Source organism: Heterodontus francisci, chromosome 14 (genome assembly GCF_036365525.1).
Source record: "Heterodontus francisci isolate sHetFra1 chromosome 14, sHetFra1.hap1, whole genome shotgun sequence".
Classification (NCBI taxonomy): domain Eukaryota; kingdom Metazoa; phylum Chordata; class Chondrichthyes; order Heterodontiformes; family Heterodontidae; genus Heterodontus; species Heterodontus francisci.
The window spans coordinates 40,611,799-40,632,940 of NC_090384.1; the positions used below are offsets into that span (position 1 = coordinate 40,611,799).

General features: G+C 43.0%; 1 protein-coding gene across 4 annotated transcripts in view; it reads right to left on the reverse strand.

Moving 5' to 3' along the window:
- Positions 1–12,168, reverse strand: part of LOC137376988 (protein phosphatase 1 regulatory subunit 12A-like) — a 190,686-nt gene extending 178,518 nt beyond the window's left edge. For all 4 annotated transcript variants that reach the window (XM_068046047.1, XM_068046048.1, XM_068046049.1 and 1 more), the window contains exon 1: positions 11,836–12,168. In XM_068046047.1, coding sequence (XP_067902148.1) covers positions 11,836–12,102 — 267 coding nt within the window. In that variant the 5' untranslated portion in view covers positions 12,103–12,168. The remainder of the gene's footprint in view (positions 1–11,835) is intronic.
- Positions 12,169–21,142: the final 8,974 nt, after the last annotated feature.

Here is a 21,142-nt window from a genome sequence, read left to right on the forward strand (position 1 = left end):
GAGGTACTACAATTGGCCTCAGTAACACTAATTTGTGAGGACTCCTGATTCCTGAACACCATCCAATGACTTTTGCTGGAAATTTTAGTTATGCAAAGACCAAGCAAGGGTAGGACGAATTCATCAGTCAATCCCTGCAGTCCAATAGCCCATGAAGAATGAGTGAGGCACTGGACAGTGGCTAAAATCAGGACAGCCCCACCTCACCAAGAGTAACTGCACCCCACCTTCAGGAAAGAAAGGGGAAAAAACCAGGAGAGGAAAAGGAAGGGCAAAACTAAGGAAATTCACATGTTGGTATTAGCAGTACCTTCACAGGCTATAGAGCAGACAATCCACCAATCCCAAAAGCAAAAAGATTTGTGTTTATTTTCTTAACAGGATTTTGTTTCTGCTGAAAAGAGAAGACATTTTTATTGTTCCATCACCATACATGGGCAACAAGACCACAAAGAATGGAAGAAAACCTGTCCATACAACAGCTCTCAGCATCCCAATACAATAATCCCAAGACCAGTTACAGTGAGCCCACAATAACCAAGTGACCCGTCACACAGACCCTGCAATAACTGCATGAACTGTCGCACTGACCACATACAATATACCCAGGACCCATCAAACTGAGCCCACACAGTAACCCCGCGACCTGTCACACTGGCCCCACAGTAACCCTGTGATCCGTCAAACTGACCCTGCAGTAACACCGCGACCCGTCACACTGACCCCACAGTAACGCCATGACCTGTCACACTGTCCCCCCAGTAACACCGCGACCCGTCACACTGACCCCACAGTAACGCCATGACCTGTCACACTGAACCCGCAGTAACGCCGCGACCCATCACACTGAACCCGCAGTGACGCCACAACCCGTCACACTGACCCCGGATTAACACTGTGACCCGTCACACTGACCCCCTCAGTTACACTGCGACCCGTCACACTGACCCCGGATTAACACTGTGACCCGTCACACTGACCCCACAGTAACGCCATGACCTGTCACACTGTCCCCCCAGTAACACCGCGACCCATCACACTGACCCCGCAGTCACACCGCGACCCGTCACACTGACCCCGCCGTCACACCGCGACCCATCACACTGACCCCACAGTAACGCCTCGACCCGTCACACTGACCCCGCAGAAACACCGCGACCCGTCACACTGACCCCGCAGTAACGCCGCGACCCGTCACACTGACCCCGCAGTAACGTCGCGACCCGTCACACTGACCCCGCAGTAACGTCGCGACCCGTCACACTGAACCCGCAGTAACGTCGCGACCCGTCACACTGAACCCGCAGTAACGTCGCGACCCGTCACACTGACCCCGCAGTAACGTCGCGACCCGTCACTGACCCCGTACGGTAACCCTGCGACCCGTCACACTGAACCCGCAGTAACGCCACGACCCGTCACACTGAACCCGCAGTATCACCACAACCCTTCACACTGACCCCGGATTAACACTGTGACCCGTCACACTGACCCCTCAGTTACACGGCGACCCATCACACTGACCCCGCAGTAACGCCGCGACCCGTCACTCTGAACCCGCAGTAACGCCGCGACCCGTCACTCTGAACCCGCAGTAACGCCGCGACCCGTCACACTGACCCCGGATTAACACTGTGACCCGTCACACTGACCCCCTCAGTTACACTGCGACCCGTCACACTGACCCCGGATTAACACTGTGACCCGTCACACTGACCCCACAGTAACGCCATGACCTGTCACACTGTCCCCCCAGTAACACCGCGACCCGTCACACTGACCCCGCCGTCACACCGCGACCCGTCACACTGACCCCACAGTAACGCCTCGACCCGTCACACTGACCCCACAGTAACGCCGCGACCCGTCACACTGACCCCACAGTAACGCCGCAAGCCGTCACACTGACCCCGCAGTAACGCCGCAACCCGTCACACTGACCCCGCAGTAACGCCGCAACCCGTCACACTGACCCCGCAGTAACGCCGCAACCCGTCACACTGACCCCGCAGTAACGTCGCGACCCGTCACTGACCCCGTACGGTAACCCTGCGACCCGTCACACTGACCCCGCAGTAACGCCGTGACCCGTCACACTGACCCCACAGTAACGCCGTGACCCGTCACACTGACCCCACAGTAACGCCATGACCCGTCACACTGACCTCGCAGTAACACCATGACCCGTCACACTGACCCCACAGTAATGCCATGACCCGTCACACTGACCCCACAGTAACACTGTGACCCGTCACACTGACCCCACAGTAACACCGTGACCCGTCACACTGACCCCACAGTAACACCGTGACCCGTCACACTGACCTCGCAGTAACACCGCGACCCATTACACTGACCCCGCAGTAACCCCGTGACCCGTCACACTGACCCCGCAGTAACGCTGTGACCCGTCACACTGACCCCGCAGTAACACCACAACCTGTCACACTGACCCTGCAGTAACGCCGCGACCCGTCATACTGACCCCGCAGTAACCCCGTGACCCATCACACTGACCCCACAGTAACCCTGTGACCCGTCACACTGACCCCACAGTAACGCCGTGACCCGTCACACTGACCCCACAGTAACACCATGACCCGTCACACTGACCTCGCAGTAACGCCATGACCCGTCACACTGACCTCGCACTAACACCGTGACCTGTCACACTGACCCCGCAGTAACACCACGACCTGTCACACTGACCCTGCAGTAACACCGCGACCCGTCATACTGACCCCGCAATAACCCCGTGACCCGTCACACTGACCCCGCAATAACCCCGCGACCCGTCACAATGACCCCGCAGTATCCGTGCCCTGTCATGCTGTCCTCAAAAATAACTCCCAGCTCCCTGTCTCCATACAGTAAACTATACATGTTAAGTGTTTTATTTTTTCTGGGGAGATGGGAAGAGAAAGCAATGGAAAGGGAAGTCGTAATTAGAGCTCCAAATCTAGCTGCAGAAACTTCACCGTAGGAACGCTGCTGTTTCCAGAGCTTGCCAGATCCAGATCAATTTGAAAGTACATGTTTAATAAAAGCAAAATACTGCGGATGCTGGAAATCTGAAACAAAAACAAGAAATGCTGGAATCACTCAGCAGGTCTGGCAGCATCTGTGGAAAGAGAAGCAGAGTTAACGTTTCGGGTTCCGAAGAAGGGTCACTGACCCGAAACGTTAACTCTGCTTCTCTTTCCACAGATGCTGCCAGACCTGCTGAGTGATTCCAGCATTTCTTGTTTTTGTTTCCGTACATGTTTAACTTGGATGTGTTGTGCTTTTGGGCTTCTTTGACAACATGCTGCGCGCCTTACTCAGGGTCAACGTGCAATGTTTGACATTATTTATGACCTTACAGTGAAAATGAGAGTAGATGTCAGCATGCTGTCCCCTGAGCAAGCATACAACACACCATTCAACATAGTTACTAATGTAAAGTCCAAAATGGGGTTGGGCAGGATCGGAACATTATCTCCTATTATCAAGAGGCGTAGAATACAAAAGCAAGGAAGTTAAGCTTGATGATCATAAAACACTGGTTATACCCCAGCTGAAGTATTACGACCAATTCTGGGGACCACACTTTAGGAGGGATGTTAAGCCTTGGAGAGAGTACATAAGGCATCCTGAAATGTTACCAGGGATGCATGAGTTCAGTTATGTGGAAAGACTAGAGAAGCTGGAATTGTTCATCTTAGAGCAGAGACAGTTAAAGGAAATTTGATAGGTGCTCAGAAGTATGAGGAGTTTTGATGGAGCAATTAAGGAGAAACTTCCCAGTGTCAGAACAGTAGGTAACTAGAAGACACAAATTTAAAGGTAATTGGCAAAAGAACCAGAGGTGACACAAGGAAACATTTTCTTTTTAAAGGCAGTGAGTTATAGTCTGTAATGTACTGCCTGAAAGACTGATGGAAGCACATTCAATAATAACTTTCAAAAGGGAATTGGATAAATATTTGAAGGAGAAAAACTTGCAGGACTATGGGGAAAGAGCAGGGGAGTGGAACTAATTAAACAGCTCTTTCAAACAGCTGCCACAGGCTCAATAGGCTGAATGGTCTGCTTCAGTCCTGTATCATTCTATGATTGTTTAACCCGTTTAGCAGTACAGGCTCTCACACTAAACCAAATTCCCCATCACCAGACCTGAATTCAATTTACCTACCAAAAAAATGAAAAAGATCTCAATACACTGAAAAGAAATCTTAATTTTGAAGTCAGTATAGAGTTTAAATTTAGACATCATTGACTTGAATTCACCAATCATGGTGCAATCTCCAGTAACTCAAGCTTCACGCTCACACAATAAGAGATAAAGCAGTGAAAACAAATGGTGCCCTCATGGTCTGCTTCTGATCTCCGAGCTAGAGATGTAGAGCTGGGCCGAGGTGCATCAGCCATACACAATGACATCTTCTTATCTACATTTGGATTAAAAAAATGTGGGAACTCTGAGCAGCTGTGAGCGGCACTGGAGAGAAAAAAAATCACAAAGCGGCATCACAGCACAAGACGAGGTGGCAGGGCTAAGTTATAAATTAATATTTAATTTAATATACCTAGAACCTTAAACACATCACATCCTGTTCAGAGAATTCCTCTACAGTGAAGATGCTGTGCTAATCGCTCACACAGAAACTCAGTTACAAAGACCTCATGGACTGTCTCTCCCATGCCTGTAACTTGCTCTCCTTAACTACAAGTGTCAAGAAAACTGTGGTCATGGCTCAAAGTGTTGCATCTCCTCCCTGATCACACTAAATAACACCCCACTGGAAGTGGTAAGCAAATTCTGTTATCTTGGCTCTACGGTGACAGACAATCTGTCCCTTGATGCAGAGCTTGATACACAAACAGGGAAAGCAGCTACCACCTTTGGCCGACCTGCGAAACACACATGGGATAACACCAAGCTAACCCTTAGGACCAAGCTGATGGTTTATTAGGCCCGTGTTCTCAGCACCTTGCTGTGTGACTGCGAAACATGGGTGGCTTACAGCTAACAGGCAAAGGAGGTCAAAAATGTCCTTCTTCGCTGTCTGTAGCACATTATGGGTAAATCCTGGCAGGACAAGATCACAAATGCAGCAGTCCTCTCAAAGACAGAGATCCCAAGTGTGTTGGCACTAATCAAACAGAGGCGGCTTCAGTGGATTGGTAACGTCCACAGGATAGAAGACGGTCGCATACTCAAGGACCTTGTATGGTGAGGTAGCCGTGGTCAGATGATCAGTAGGGCACCAAAATCTCTGCTTCAAGGATGCTTGCAAGTGTGACATGAAGGCCCTAAATATGACTATCACACTTGGTAGTCACTAACTGGCAAAAGAGGGAAATGGTGACACATCCTGTGGACTGGTGTGCACTACCACAATGACCAGTTGCTACAACAACTTGGCAACAGGCACCAACGTCAAAAAGAACAACTAGCAACTTCACATGCAGCACTTGTGGCAGAACCTGCATCTCAAGGATTGGCCTTCACAGCCATCAGCAAAAATGCACCAAGAGAAGACACACCACCTAAATGAATTGTTTGTTGTGTGTCCATCATGTTTCGTAGATGGAAAGATGCCAACCAAATTAAACCAGATCAAGTAATTAGTTCAAAACTAAATAAACTAAGCTGATTAAATACAAAAATGTTTAATTAAATAAATAAAACAAGGTTAGATAGGGATGGCAATGCAGGTGATATGCTGTAATGGCAGCATGTAGGGGTTTGTGGAGTATCGTGATCTCAGACAGCCACATCTGCAGTAAGTGGCTGCATCTTGAGGAACTTCAGCTCAGAGTTGTTGAGCTGGATTCTGAGGTGCAGACATTGCATGGCATCATGGAGGGGGTTGAGTTACTTGGACACTTTGATCCAGGAGGCACTCGCACCCCTTAGGATAGAATGTTGTACAGGTCTGGTTAATGCTTTGGGACAGAAGGGAATGACTGCGAGTCAGGCAGGTAAGAGAACCCGATGTGTAGCGCTACAGGAACCTCAGCCTTTGCCCTTATCCAACAGGTACAAGGTACTTGTTGCCTGTGTGGATGAGGACAAAGTCTGCATGGTGGATAGGAAAACTAACCACAGCACCATGTGTCATTCAAGGGGGAGTGAAGGAATCTTATAGTGCTAGAGGGATAGATACCAATCTCTGCAGCTACGGCCGGGAATTGGGAACATTATGTTAACTACCTGGTACCAGGGTTAAGGATACCTCCTCGCTGCTGGAAAAGAATTTGGAATGTGAGGGAGAGGATCCAGTTACCAAGGTCCACATCGGAACCAACAACATAGGTAGAACTATGAATGAGGTTCTGCTGAGAGATGTAGAGAGCAAGGTAATAATCTCAGGATTGTTACCTAAACCATGTGAAAATTGGTATTGGGACAAACAGATTAGAACCGTGGCTGAAAGAGTTGAGTGACAAGCAGGGGTTTCAATTCATGGGGTACCAGCACTGTGAAAAGAAGGAGCTGTTCCACTGGGATGGGTTCCACTTAAACCAGGTTAGGACCAGCATCCTGGCAAATTGAATAACTCGTGCAGTAGATAGGGTTTTAAATTAATGAAGGTGGAGGGGCGCGGGCGGGGTGCGGTGTGCACCAAGGAGTCAGGAAAGGGTAAATTCAAAGGCAGCTAGAGGAATGTCAAGGCTGTACAGCAAAGCAGTAATTTGGGCAAAATGGGTCAGGAAGGTCAGAGTGCTTAAAGGTAATATGGCATTAGTGACGAAAGTGACAATAGAGAAAAACAGAAAAATGTTAAAGCTAAAGGCACTATATCTGAAATCACAAATCATTCATCACAAAATAGATGAATTAATAACACAGATGGAAATAAACAGGTTTGATCTAATAGAATGGTCCCTGCGGAGAGACTTGGTTGTAATGTGGCCAAGGTTTGGAACTAAATATTCAGATACTTGACTTTTAGAAGAGCTAGGCAAAATGGAAAAGGGGAGGGGGGGGGGGGGGGTAACCCTGATAATAAAGTTTGGGGTAAACCCAATAAAGAGAAAGGACGTTAGCTGGGAAAATCAAGATGGAGAATCAGTTGGGCGGAGCTAAGTAACAACAAGGGGCAGAAAACAATGACGGGATTAGTTTGTCGGCCCCTCAATAGTAATTGTAGTGTTGTCAAGCAGAATATAAATCGGCAATTTAGAGGCACATGTAAGAAGGGTAATACAGTAATCATCGGGACATTAAACTTCCCAAAGACCGGGTAAACCAAATATACAGTAAAAGTGTGGAGGGCGAGTTCATGAAATGCATCCACGATAGTTTTCTAGGTCAGTATGTCAAGGAACCAACTAGGGAACAGGCTATTTTAAATCTAGTATTGTGCAATGAGACAGGGTTAATTAATAAGTTATAATAAAGGAGTGTCAGGGAAAGAGTGATCATAATATGAAGAATTTATACTGAGTTTGTATGTAATTTAGTTAAGTCCAAAACTAGGGTCTTAAATCTGAACAAAACAAACTACATAGGTCTGAAGGGGTGAGTTGGCTGAGGTAGATTGGGAAACTAGATTAAAAGTTATGGTGGTAAATAGGAAATGGCTAACATTTAAAGAAATATTTCATAATTCACAATGAATATACATTCCTTGAAGGAACAAAAAAACCCACAGGAAAAGAGGTTCAACCATGCCTAACCACAGAAGTTAAAGATATGATTCAAATAATGGAGGTTGCTTATAATGTTGCCAAAAAGAATAGCACACGTGTCCCTTACAGGTAGAGGCAAGAGAAATCATAATGGGGAATAAGGAACTGGCAGGGGTATTAAACAAATACTTTGCAACTATCTTCACAGTAGAAAACAGAAAAAGCATTCTGGAAATAATGAGGAACTAAGGGTCTAGTGGAAACTAGGAACTTAAAGAAATTCGTATGAAATAACTGGTACTGGAGAAATGAACAAGACTAAAAGCCGACAAATCTCTGGACCTGATGATCTACATTTTTAAAAAGAGGTGATTACAGAGATAGTGGATGTACTGGTTTTGATCTCCCAAAATTCCCTAAATTTTAGAATGGTCCCTGCCAACTATGAGGTAGTAAACATAATCCCACTGTTCATGAAAGGAAGGCGAGAGAAAACAAGGAACTATAGACCAGTTAGCCTGACATCAGTGGTAAAGAAAATGCTAGTACCCATTATTAGGGATGTAGTAACAGGCAACTTAGAAAAGTCATAATATGATTGGGCAGAGGCAACTGGGATTTATGACAAATCTGTTGAGTTCTTTTGAGATTGTACTAGGAGGGAGATAAAGGGGATTCAGTGGATGTAGTGCAGTTGAATTTCAAAAAGCATTTGATAAGGTGCCACACATTAGGTTATTACAGAAAATTAAAATTGAGATAATATATTAGCATGGATTGGTTAATGGACAGAAAATTAGGGCTCACAGGACTGGGGGTAATAAAAATTAGCATCAATTGAGGACCGGTTAATGGACAGGGAATTGAAATAAACAGGTCATTTTCAGGTTAGCAGGCTAGAACTAGTGGGGTACTTCAAGGATCGTGCTTGGGCCTCAGCTATTTACAATCCATATCACTGACTTAGATGAGGGGACCGAGTATAACATATCCAAGTTTGCTGACGATAAAAAGCTAGGTGGGAAAGTAAGCTATGAGGAGGATGCAAAGAGGCTACAAAGGGATATAGACAGGTTAAATGAGTGGGCAAGAATATGACAGATGGAACATAATGTGAAGGAATGTCTTTGGTCAGAAAAATAGAAAAAGCAAGATATTTTTTAAATGGTGAAAGACTGGGAAATGTTTGTATTGAGAGGGGCCTGGGTGTCCTTGTACATTAATTACAAACTACAGCAATTAATTAGGAAAGCAAATGGTATGTTAGCCTTTATTGAAAAGGATTGGAGACATAAGAATAAAGGAGTCTTAATGCAATTGTATAGGGCATTGATGAGATCACACCTGGAGTACTGTTCTGGTTTCATTATCTAAGGAAGGATGTACTTGCCTTAAAGGAAGTGCAACGGAGGTTCACTGGACTGATTCCTGGGATGGGAGATTGTTCTATGAAGAGAGATTTTGCAGACTAGGTCTACCTTCCCTAAAATTTAGAAGAAACCTAAATATATAAAAATTTTAAGGGGTTTGACAAGGTAGATTCTACGAGAATGGTTCCCCTGACTGAGGAGTCTAGAAATAGGCGTCACAGTCTTAGAATAAAGGGTTGGTCATTTGAGACTGAGATGAGGTAAGATTTCTTCACTCAGAAGGTTGTGAATCTTTGGAATTTTTTTTTTATTCATTCATGGGATGTGGGCGTCACTGGCCAGGCCAGCATTTATTGCCCATCCCTAGTTGCCCTTGAGAAGGTGGTGGTGAGCTGCCTTCTTGAACCGCTTCAGTCCACAGTGCTGTTAGGAAGGGAGTTCCAGGATTTTGACCCAGCGACAGTGAAGGAAAGGCGATATAGTTCCAAATCAGGATGGTGTGTGACTTGGAGGGGAACATGCAGGCGGTGGTGTTCCCATGTATTTGCTGACCTTGTCCTTCTTGCTGGTAGAGGTCGCGGGTTCTCTACCCAAAAGGCTGTAAGTGCTCAGTTTTTGAGTATACGCAAAACAGCGATCGATAGATTTTTGGATACTAAAGGAATCAAGAGATATGGGGATTGTGGGAAGGTGGTTTATTTATTTATTTAGAGATACAGCACTGAAACAGGCCCTTCGGCCCACCGAGTCTGTGCCGACCAACAACCACCCATTTATACTAACCCTACAGTAATCCCATATTCCCTACCACCTACCTATACTAGTGACAATTTACAATGGTAAATTTACCTATCACCTGCAAGTCTTTGGCTGTGGGAGGAAACCGGAGCACCCGGCGAAAACCCACGCGGTCACAGGGAGAACTTGCAAACTCTGCACAGGCAGTGCCCAGAATTGAGCCCGGGTCCCTGGAGCTGTGAGGCTGCGGTGCTAACCACTGCACCACTGTGTCACCCCGTTGAGGTAGACGATCAGCCACGATTTTTATAAACTGGTACAGCAGACTCAAAAGGCCGAAATGGCCTATCCCGCTCCTTTTTCTTATGTTCTTATTACATCAGTAACTACACTTTGAAAGTATTTAATTAGTTATAAAGTGTTTTGGGACATTGAGGTGATTAATGGCATTATATTAATGCAAGTTATTCTTTTTATTTTACTGCACAACATAACAAAAACTAACATTTAGGATTTATGATCTTTTGTGGTTTAAGATGCACTCCTAAACTAACGGTAGAGTGTAAGCTCAGGTGGCTTTCTCAAGCTACAATGTACAGTTTGATTGTGAATTTCTATGATCAACAGCTGATCCAATGTATTTATCTATTGCTTTCTATTGGACAGTGAGAAAGGGATCAGCTACTTAAAAACTGTCACTAAGGAAGTGAGAGGGGTTACATAGAATTGTGCAGAAATTACAAGAAATAGGGTTCTTTGGCCCAACCAGTCCATGTTGGTAGTTTATCCTCCATACCAGCAGTTGCCCTAATCTGATGTGCTTTATTCACCTTTCCTTCAACCTATCCTTCAAAGTTGCATTCCACAGCCTCACAATCTTTTATGTAAACCTTGTGCCCCCTTCCTGTAGAATCCCTCCCCCAACTGCTTGAAAACCCATCTCTTTCTACCTACTTAGTCCCACCTCTTCATTATTTTAAAACAAATACCAAAATCAACTTTAGTCTTCTCTGTTCTAACAAAAACACTATTTTTCCAAGCTTTTCTTTATATTTGTTAAAATAAATTTATTTGCAGAGGATTGTTGGAACATGAAATGCTTTGGGCACAGGCAGTGAACATTGCATCTTTCAAAGAAAAACTGTATAAATATTTGAAGGAAATGATGATACACAGCAGTGTGTGAGAGCAGGGAGGATTAGCTTTTGGATTGCAAGGAGTTGGCATACAAATGATGCCTGGACTCCTGAGCTGTCAGCTCCCAAAGTGACAGTGACAGAAATGCTGACCTCGGCCAAAGATTAACGCCAATAAATCCGAGGGCCCGCCAGTTACTGAACACTGACAAATCAAACCAATGCTGTTCCTCCAAAGCTTATCCTGTCATTCTAAATCACCTGCTGGCTGTTTCTTTCCAGTGGTGTCCGCCTTTCTTTGAGTCTAACCCGTGTTAACCAGAATGACCAAGAGGCGACTGTGAAGCTCAGCAATCGGGACAGAGTAAGGCGACAGCAGCACTGCCCCTCTCCCTGCGCTTGCTCACCTTACTCGGGCTATGGATATGGATCGCGCTCTTTAAAAGGACATTTTCCATTCCCCGATTCGGCTGCAGATCAGCCCGTGATTCCGGCCGGGCTGCAACATATGCGGAGAAACTACAGCATCCAAACCCTGTGCATCGCCCGGAGCGGAGGACACATAAGAGCTGGAGAGTAAGACCCAGATCCGGACCCCGACCCCGACCCCAGGGCCTGGATCCAGGACCTTGAACCCAGACCGTCTGTCCAAGACTCAGCTCTCCGCTAAAAAGTACTCAGAAGCAATTAAGTAAGTTGCCGCCAACCCATTTCCTTTCGAGACGATCTCAACCCTTGAGACATTTATTCCATTGCTTCTGGTCTTTACTTTAAAACTACAGGTAGGTTGTGAATGAACCCTGGGTGCTGGCTCCGGGACAGCGGCTGCACCATACCCAACTGCAGAGCCGGCTCACTCCCGGAGCTTTGCCCCCGATGAGTTGACAAGTTGCGGAGTGGTTTCAGTCTGATTCGTCCCCCACTCCGGGCTGCTGAAGGAGGTCAGCGAGAGCCTCCGGCCGATCTCTTACCTGGTGCAGGGCGGTCAGTCCGTCCACATTGGTGTAATTGATGTCAGCTCCTTTCAGCAGCAGCTTCTCCACCTCGTCCTGGTCCCCGCTCGAACAGGCAGCCAGAAACACGGCTCCCTCGGCGAACTTCACACGGAGCTGCTTCGTCCGGGGCCGCTCCGACTCCCGGTCAGTCTCCGAGCCCAGCCAGCGCTTCAGCTGCTCCTTCCTCTTGTGTTTGGCGTTATCACTGCGGGCCTGATCCCGCTCCCGATCCTGAGCCGCCATCTTCCACTGGACTCAACCGGGAGTGCCCGAAATCCCAGCTGCAGTCTCCGGCACACAGCCCTGCGCCATCTACACACCCTCCATATACATTACAGCCAGTGTACTCAATCTCCAGCATCCCCACACAAATAAATTACACACAACATACCCTGCGCCATCTAGTCACATCCCGTCTACATTACAGCCAGTCTCCCCTCATCCAGCCATAGTCACAGGGATCAGAGCGAATATATAACGAACCCAACACCATCCACGTTCAGTATAAATTATAGTCAATGCACTCAAACCCCACAGAGCTCGACACCATCCAAACACATTCATTATAAATTATAATCAATACACCCAAACCCCACAGAGCTCGACACCATCCAAACACATTCAGTATAAATTATAGTCAATACACCCAAACCCCACAGAGCTCAACACCATCCAAACACATTCATTATAATTTATAATCAATACACTCAAACCCCACAGAGCTCGACACCATCCAAACACATTCATTATAAATTATAATCAATACACCCAAACCCCACAGAGCTCAACACCATCCAAACACATTCAGTATAAATTATAATCAATACACCCAAACCCCACAGAGCTCAACACCATCCAAACACATTCAGTGTAAATTATAATCAATACACCCAAACCCTACAGAGCTCAACACCATCCAAACACATTCAGTGTAAATTATAATCAATACACCCAAACCCCACAGAGCTCAACACCATCCAAACACATTCAGTGTAAATTATAATCAATACACCCAAACCCCACAGAGCTCAACACCATCCAAACACATTCAGTGTAAATTATAATCAATACACTCAAACCCCACAGAGCTCAACACCATCCAAACACATTCAGTGTAAATTATAATCAATACACCCAAACCCCACAGAGCTCAACACCATCCAAACACATTCAGTATAAATTATAATCAATACACCCAAACCCCACAGAGCTCAACACCATCCAAACACATTCAGTATAAATTATAATCAATACACCCAAACCCCACAGAGCTCGACATCATCCAAACCCATTCAGTATAAATTATAATCAATACACGCAAACCCCACAGAGCTCAACACCATCCAAACACATTCAGTATAAATTATAATCAATACACCCAAACCCCACAGAGCTCGACATCATCCAAACCCATTCAGTATAAATTATAATCAATACACCCAAACCCCACAGAGCTCGACATCATCCAAACCCATTCAGTATAAATTATAGTCAATACACCCAAACCCCACAGAGCTCAACACCATCCAAACACATTCAGTATAAATTATAATCAATACAGCCAAACACCACAGAGCTCAACACCATCCAAACACATTCAGTGTAAATTATAATCAATACACCCAAACCCCACAAAGCTCAACACCATCCAAACACATTCAGTATAAATTATAATCAATACAGCCAAACACCACAGAGCTCAACACCATCCAAACACATTCAGTATAAATTATAATCAATACAGCCAAACACCACAGAGCTCAACACCATCCAAACACATTCAGTATAAATTATAATCAATACAGCCAAACACCACAGAGCTCCACACCATCCAAACACATTCAGTATAAATTATAATCAATACACCCAAACCCCACAGAGCTCAACACCATCCAAACACATTCAGTATAAATTATAATCAATACAGCCAAACACCACAGAGCTCCACACCATCCAAACACATTCAGTATAAATTATAATCAATACAGCCAAACACCACAGAGCTCAACACCATCCAAACACATTCAGTATAAATTATAATCAATACAGCCAAACACCACAGAGCTCAACACCATCCAAACACATTCAGTATAAATTATAATCAATACACCCAAACCCCACAGAGCTCAACACCATCCAAACACATTCAGTATAAATTATAATCAATACACCCAAACCCCACAGAGCTCAACACCATCCAAACAAATTCAGTATAAATTATAATCAATACAGCCAAACCCCACAGAGCTCAACACCATCCAAACACATTCATTATAAATTATAATCAATACACTCAAACCCCACAGAGCTCAACACCATCCAAACACATTCAGTGTAAATTATAATCAATACACCCAAACCCCACAGAGCCCAACACCATCCAAACACATTCAGTATAAATTATAATCAATACAGCCAAACCCCACAGAGCTCAACACCATCCAAACACATTCATTATAAATTATAATCAATACACCCAAACCCCACAGAGCTCAACACCATCCAAACACATTCATTATAAATTATAATCAATACACCCAAACCCCACAGAGCTCAACACCATCCAAACACATTCATTATAAATTATAATCAATACACGCAAACCCCACAGAGCTCAACACCATCCAAACACATTCATTATAAATTATAATCAATACACCCAAATCCCACAGAGCTCAACACCATCCAAACACATTCATTATAAATTATAATCAATACACGCAAACCCCACAGAGCTCAACACCATCCAAACACATTCAGTATAAATTATAATCAATACACCCAAACCCTACAGAGCTCAACACCATCCAAACACATTCATTATAAATTATAATCAATACACCCAAACCCCACAGAGCTCAACACCATCCAAACACATTCAGTATAAATTATAATCAATACACCCAAACCCCACAGAGCTCAACACCATCCAAACACATTCAGTGTAAATTATAATCAATACACCCAAACCCCACAGAGTTCAACACCATCCAAACACATTCAGTATAAATTATAATCAATACACCCAAACCCCACAGAGCTCAACACCATCCAAACACATTCAGTATAAATTATAATCAATACACCCAAACCCCACAGAGCTCAACACCATCCAAACACATTCAGTGTAAATTATAATCAATACACCCAAACCCCACAGAGTTCAACACCATCCAAACACATTCAGTATAAATTATAATCAATACAGCCAAACCCCACAGAGCGCAACACCATCCAAACACATTCAGTGTAAATTATAATCAATACACCCAAACCCCACAGAGTTCAACACCATCCAAACACATTCAGTATAAATTATAATCAATACACCCAAACCCCACAGAGCTCAACACCATCCAAACACATTCAGTATAAATTATAATCAATACACCCAAACCCCACAGAGCTCAACACCATCCAAACACATTCAGTGTAAATTATAATCAATACACCCAAACCCCACAGAGTTCAACACCATCCAAACACATTCAGTATAAATTATAATCAATACAGCCAAACCCCACAGAGCGCAACACCATCCAAACACATTCAGTGTAAATTATAATCAATACACCCAAACCCCACAGAGCTCAACACCATCCAAACACATTCAGTGTAAATTATAATCAATACACCCAAACCCCACAGAGCTCAACAGCATCCAAACACATTCAGTATAAATTATAATCAATACACCCAAACCCCAGAGAGCTCAACACCATCCAAACACATTCAGTATAAATTATAATCAATACACCCAAACCCCAGAGAGCTCAACACCATCCAAACACATTCAGTATAAATTATAATCAATACACCCAAACCCCACAGAGCTCAACACCATCCAAACACATTCAGTATAAATTATAATCAATACACCCAAAACCCACAGAGCTCAACACCATCCAAACACATTCAGTGTAAATTATAATCAATACACCCAAACCCCAGAGAGCTCAACACCATCCAAACACATTCATTATAAATTATAATCAATACACCCAAAACCCACAGAGCTCAACACCATCCAAACACATTCAGTATAAATTATAATCAATACACCCAAACCCCAGAGAGCTCAACACCATCCAAACACATTCAGTATAAATTATAATCAATACACCCAAACCCCAGAGAGCTCAACACCATCCAAACACATTCAGTATAAATTATAATCAATACACCCAAACCCCACAGAGCTCAACACCATCCAAACACATTCAGTATAAATTATAATCAATACACCCAAACCCCACAGAGCTCAACACCATCCAAACACATTCAGTATAAATTATAATCAATACACCCAAACCCCACAGAGCTCAACACCATCCAAACACATTCATTATAAATTATAATCAATACACCCAAACCCCACAGAGCTCAACACCATCCAAACACATTCAGTGTAAATTATAATCAATACACCCAAACCCCACAGAGCTCAACACCATCCAAACAAATTCAGTATAAATTATAATCAATACAGCCAAACCCCACAGAGCTCAACACCATCCAAACACATTCATTATAAATTATAATCAATACACTCAAACCCCACAGAGCTCAACACCATCCAAACACATTCAGTGTAAATTATAATCAATACACCCAAACCCCACAGAGCCCAACACCATCCAAACACATTCAGTATAAATTATAATCAATACAGCCAAACCCCACAGAGCTCAACACCATCCAAACAAATTCAGTATAAATTATAATCAATACAGCCAAACCCCACAGAGCTCAACACCATCCAAACACATTCATTATAAATTATAATCAATACACTCAAACCCCACAGAGCTCAACACCATCCAAACACATTCAGTGTAAATTATAATCAATACACCCAAACCCCACAGAGCTCAACACCATCCAAACAAATTCAGTATAAATTATAATCAATACAGCCAAACCCCACAGAGCTCAACACCATCCAAACACATTCATTATAAATTATAATCAATACACTCAAACCCCACAGAGCTCAACACCATCCAAACACATTCAGTGTAAATTATAATCAATACACCCAAACCCCACAGAGCCCAACACCATCCAAACACATTCAGTATAAATTATAATCAATACACTCAAACCCCACAGAGCTCAACACCATCCAAACACATTCAGTATAAATTATAATCAATACAGCCAAACCCCACAGAGCTCAACACCATCCAAACACATTCATTATAAATTATAATCAATACACCCAAACCCCACAGAGCTCAACACCATCCAAACAAATTCAGTATAAATTATAATCAATACACGCAAACCCCACAGAGCTCAACACCATCCAAACACATTCATTATAAATTATAATCAATACACCCAAACCCCACAGAGCTCAACAGCATCCAAACACATTCAGTATAAATTATAATCAATACACCCAAACCCCAGAGAGCTCAACACCATCCAAACACATTCAGTATAAATTATAATCAATACACCCAAACCCCAGAGAGCTCAACACCATCCAAACACATTCAGTATAAATTATAATCAATACACCCAAACCCCACAGAGCTCAACACCATCCAAACACATTCAGTATAAATTATAATCAATACACCCAAAACCCACAGAGCTCAACACCATCCAAACACATTCAGTGTAAATTATAATCAATACACCCAAACCCCAGAGAGCTCAACACCATCCAAACACATTCATTATAAATTATAATCAATACACCCAAAACCCACAGAGCTCAACACCATCCAAACACATTCAGTATAAATTATAATCAATACACCCAAACCCCAGAGAGCTCAACACCATCCAAACACATTCAGTATAAATTATAATCAATACACCCAAACCCCAGAGAGCTCAACACCATCCAAACACATTCAGTATAAATTATAATCAATACACCCAAACCCCACAGAGCTCAACACCATCCAAACACATTCAGTATAAATTATAATCAATACACCCAAACCCCACAGAGCTCAACACCATCCAAACACATTCAGTATAAATTATAATCAATACACCCAAACCCCACAGAGCTCAACACCATCCAAACACATTCATTATAAATTATAATCAATACACCCAAACCCCACAGAGCTCAACACCATCCAAACACATTCAGTGTAAATTATAATCAATACACCCAAACCCCACAGAGCTCAACACCATCCAAACAAATTCAGTATAAATTATAATCAATACAGCCAAACCCCACAGAGCTCAACACCATCCAAACACATTCATTATAAATTATAATCAATACACTCAAACCCCACAGAGCTCAACACCATCCAAACACATTCAGTGTAAATTATAATCAATACACCCAAACCCCACAGAGCCCAACACCATCCAAACACATTCAGTATAAATTATAATCAATACAGCCAAACCCCACAGAGCTCAACACCATCCAAACAAATTCAGTATAAATTATAATCAATACAGCCAAACCCCACAGAGCTCAACACCATCCAAACACATTCATTATAAATTATAATCAATACACTCAAACCCCACAGAGCTCAACACCATCCAAACACATTCAGTGTAAATTATAATCAATACACCCAAACCCCACAGAGCTCAACACCATCCAAACAAATTCAGTATAAATTATAATCAATACAGCCAAACCCCACAGAGCTCAACACCATCCAAACACATTCATTATAAATTATAATCAATACACTCAAACCCCACAGAGCTCAACACCATCCAAACACATTCAGTGTAAATTATAATCAATACACCCAAACCCCACAGAGCCCAACACCATCCAAACACATTCAGTATAAATTATAATCAATACACTCAAACCCCACAGAGCTCAACACCATCCAAACACATTCAGTATAAATTATAATCAATACAGCCAAACCCCACAGAGCTCAACACCATCCAAACACATTCATTATAAATTATAATCAATACACCCAAACCCCACAGAGCTCAACACCATCCAAACAAATTCAGTATAAATTATAATCAATACACGCAAACCCCACAGAGCTCAACACCATCCAAACACATTCATTATAAATTATAATCAATACACCCAAACCCCACAGAGCTCAACACCATCCAAACACATTCATTATAAATTATAATCAATACACGCAAACCCCACAGAGCTCAACACCATCCAAACACATTCATTATAAATTATAATCAATACACCCAAATCCCACAGAGCTCAACACCATCCAAACACATTCATTATAAATTATAATCAATACACGCAAACCCCACAGAGCTCAACACCATCCAAACACATTCAGTATAAATTATAATCAATACACCCAAACCCTACAGAGCTCAACACCATCCAAACACATTCATTATAAATTATAATCAATACACCCAAACCCCACAGAGCTCAACACCATCCAAACACATTCAGTATAAATTATAATCAATACACCCAAACCCCACAGAGCTCAACACCATCCAAACACATTCAGTGTAAATTATAATCAATACACCCAAACCCCACAGAGTTCAACACCATCCAAACACATTCAGTATAAATTATAATCAATACACCCAAACCCCACAGAGCTCAACACCATCCAAACACATTCAGTATAAATTATAATCAATACACCCAAACCCCACAGAGCTCAACACCATCCAAACACATTCAGTGTAAATTATAATCAATACACCCAAACCCCACAGAGTTCAACACCATCCAAACACATTCAGTATAAATTATAATCAATACAGCCAAACCCCACAGAGCTCAACACCATCCAAACACATTCAGTGTAAATTATAATCAATACACCCAAACCCCACAGAGCTCAACACCATCCAAACACATTCAGTGTAAATTATAATCAATACACCCAAACCCCACAGAGCTCAACAGCATCCAAACACATTCAGTATAAATTATAATCAATACACCCAAACCCCAGAGAGCTCAACACCATCCAAACACATTCAGTATAAATTATAATCAATACACCCAAACCCCAGAGAGCTCAACACCATCCAAACACATTCAGTATAAATTATAATCAATACACCCAAACCCCACAGAGCTCAACACCATCCAAACACATTCAGTATAAATTATAATCAATACACCCAAACCCCACAGAGCTCAACACCATCCAAACACATTCAGTGTAAATTATAATCAATACACCCAAAACCCACAGAGCTCAACACCATCCAAACACATTCAGTATAAATTATAATCAATACACCCAAACCCCAGAGAGCTCAACACCATCCAAACACATTCAGTATAAATTATAATCAATACACCCAAACCCCACAGAGCTCAACACCATCCAAACACATTCAGTATAAATTATAATCAATACACCCAAATCCCACTGAGCTCAACATCATCCAAACACATTCAGTATAAATTACAAACAACACACCATGATGACCAGGTAAGCAATGTCTAGGGGTCTTTTATTATCTTCACCTGGTCTTATTGTACAGGGTTTAATTTTAAACACACTGTGTTTTGAGCTCCCCTTTTTGTGAATCCATGTTCACAGTTTCCAATTATCAGGCAAATAACTGAGCACAAACAGGCTTTCTTTAGTTTAATGCAGGAAGATGCAATTTATTAAACCTTGAACTCAAACTTTAATATGGTGCACGCCTACGGATATACGATGCGCTTACGCTAGCATGCTCACGTGATATAAACATGCATATTGGAATAGAAAACAGCAGAAGAAAAGATAAGCAGAACAGTTTGAGGCAACACCTTGTTACTGTTTCTCAAGCTCGCTGTAGTCCTTGGTTGAAGATATGGTATTGCGATTTATTGGGGCCCAGTAATTTTCTTAAAACTTTGTTCACTTGGCAAATCCTTCTCTCTTTGAGTTTCACGTTTTTTCAATGGCTTCAGTTCCCTGAGAAAAGTGCAGGCAGGCAGGAGAGGAGATGTTCCTAGTCCATGAGCACACAGCGTTCTCTACCTGGCAATTCCTTTGTTTGGGAGTTCAAAAACTCTGCAACAGTCAGTCATGTGACCAAAACTGTTCCGACCACTTCTATGTATTGGAGAAGCAGTTGCTGGATCCCCATTGTTTCAACATTGTCTGTTACCATGGAAATGTCTTTCCGGTCAGGGCTTGCAATTTTAAGTTTTAATGTTCATGTGGCGAAATCATGTGTGCCTCAGTCTTGGCAGGTGGGTGGTTTGCCTGACAACAACCAACCTCCACAGAGCTCAACACCATCTAAACACATTCAGTATAAATTATAATCAATACACCCAAACCCACAGAGCTCAACACTATCCAAACACATTCAA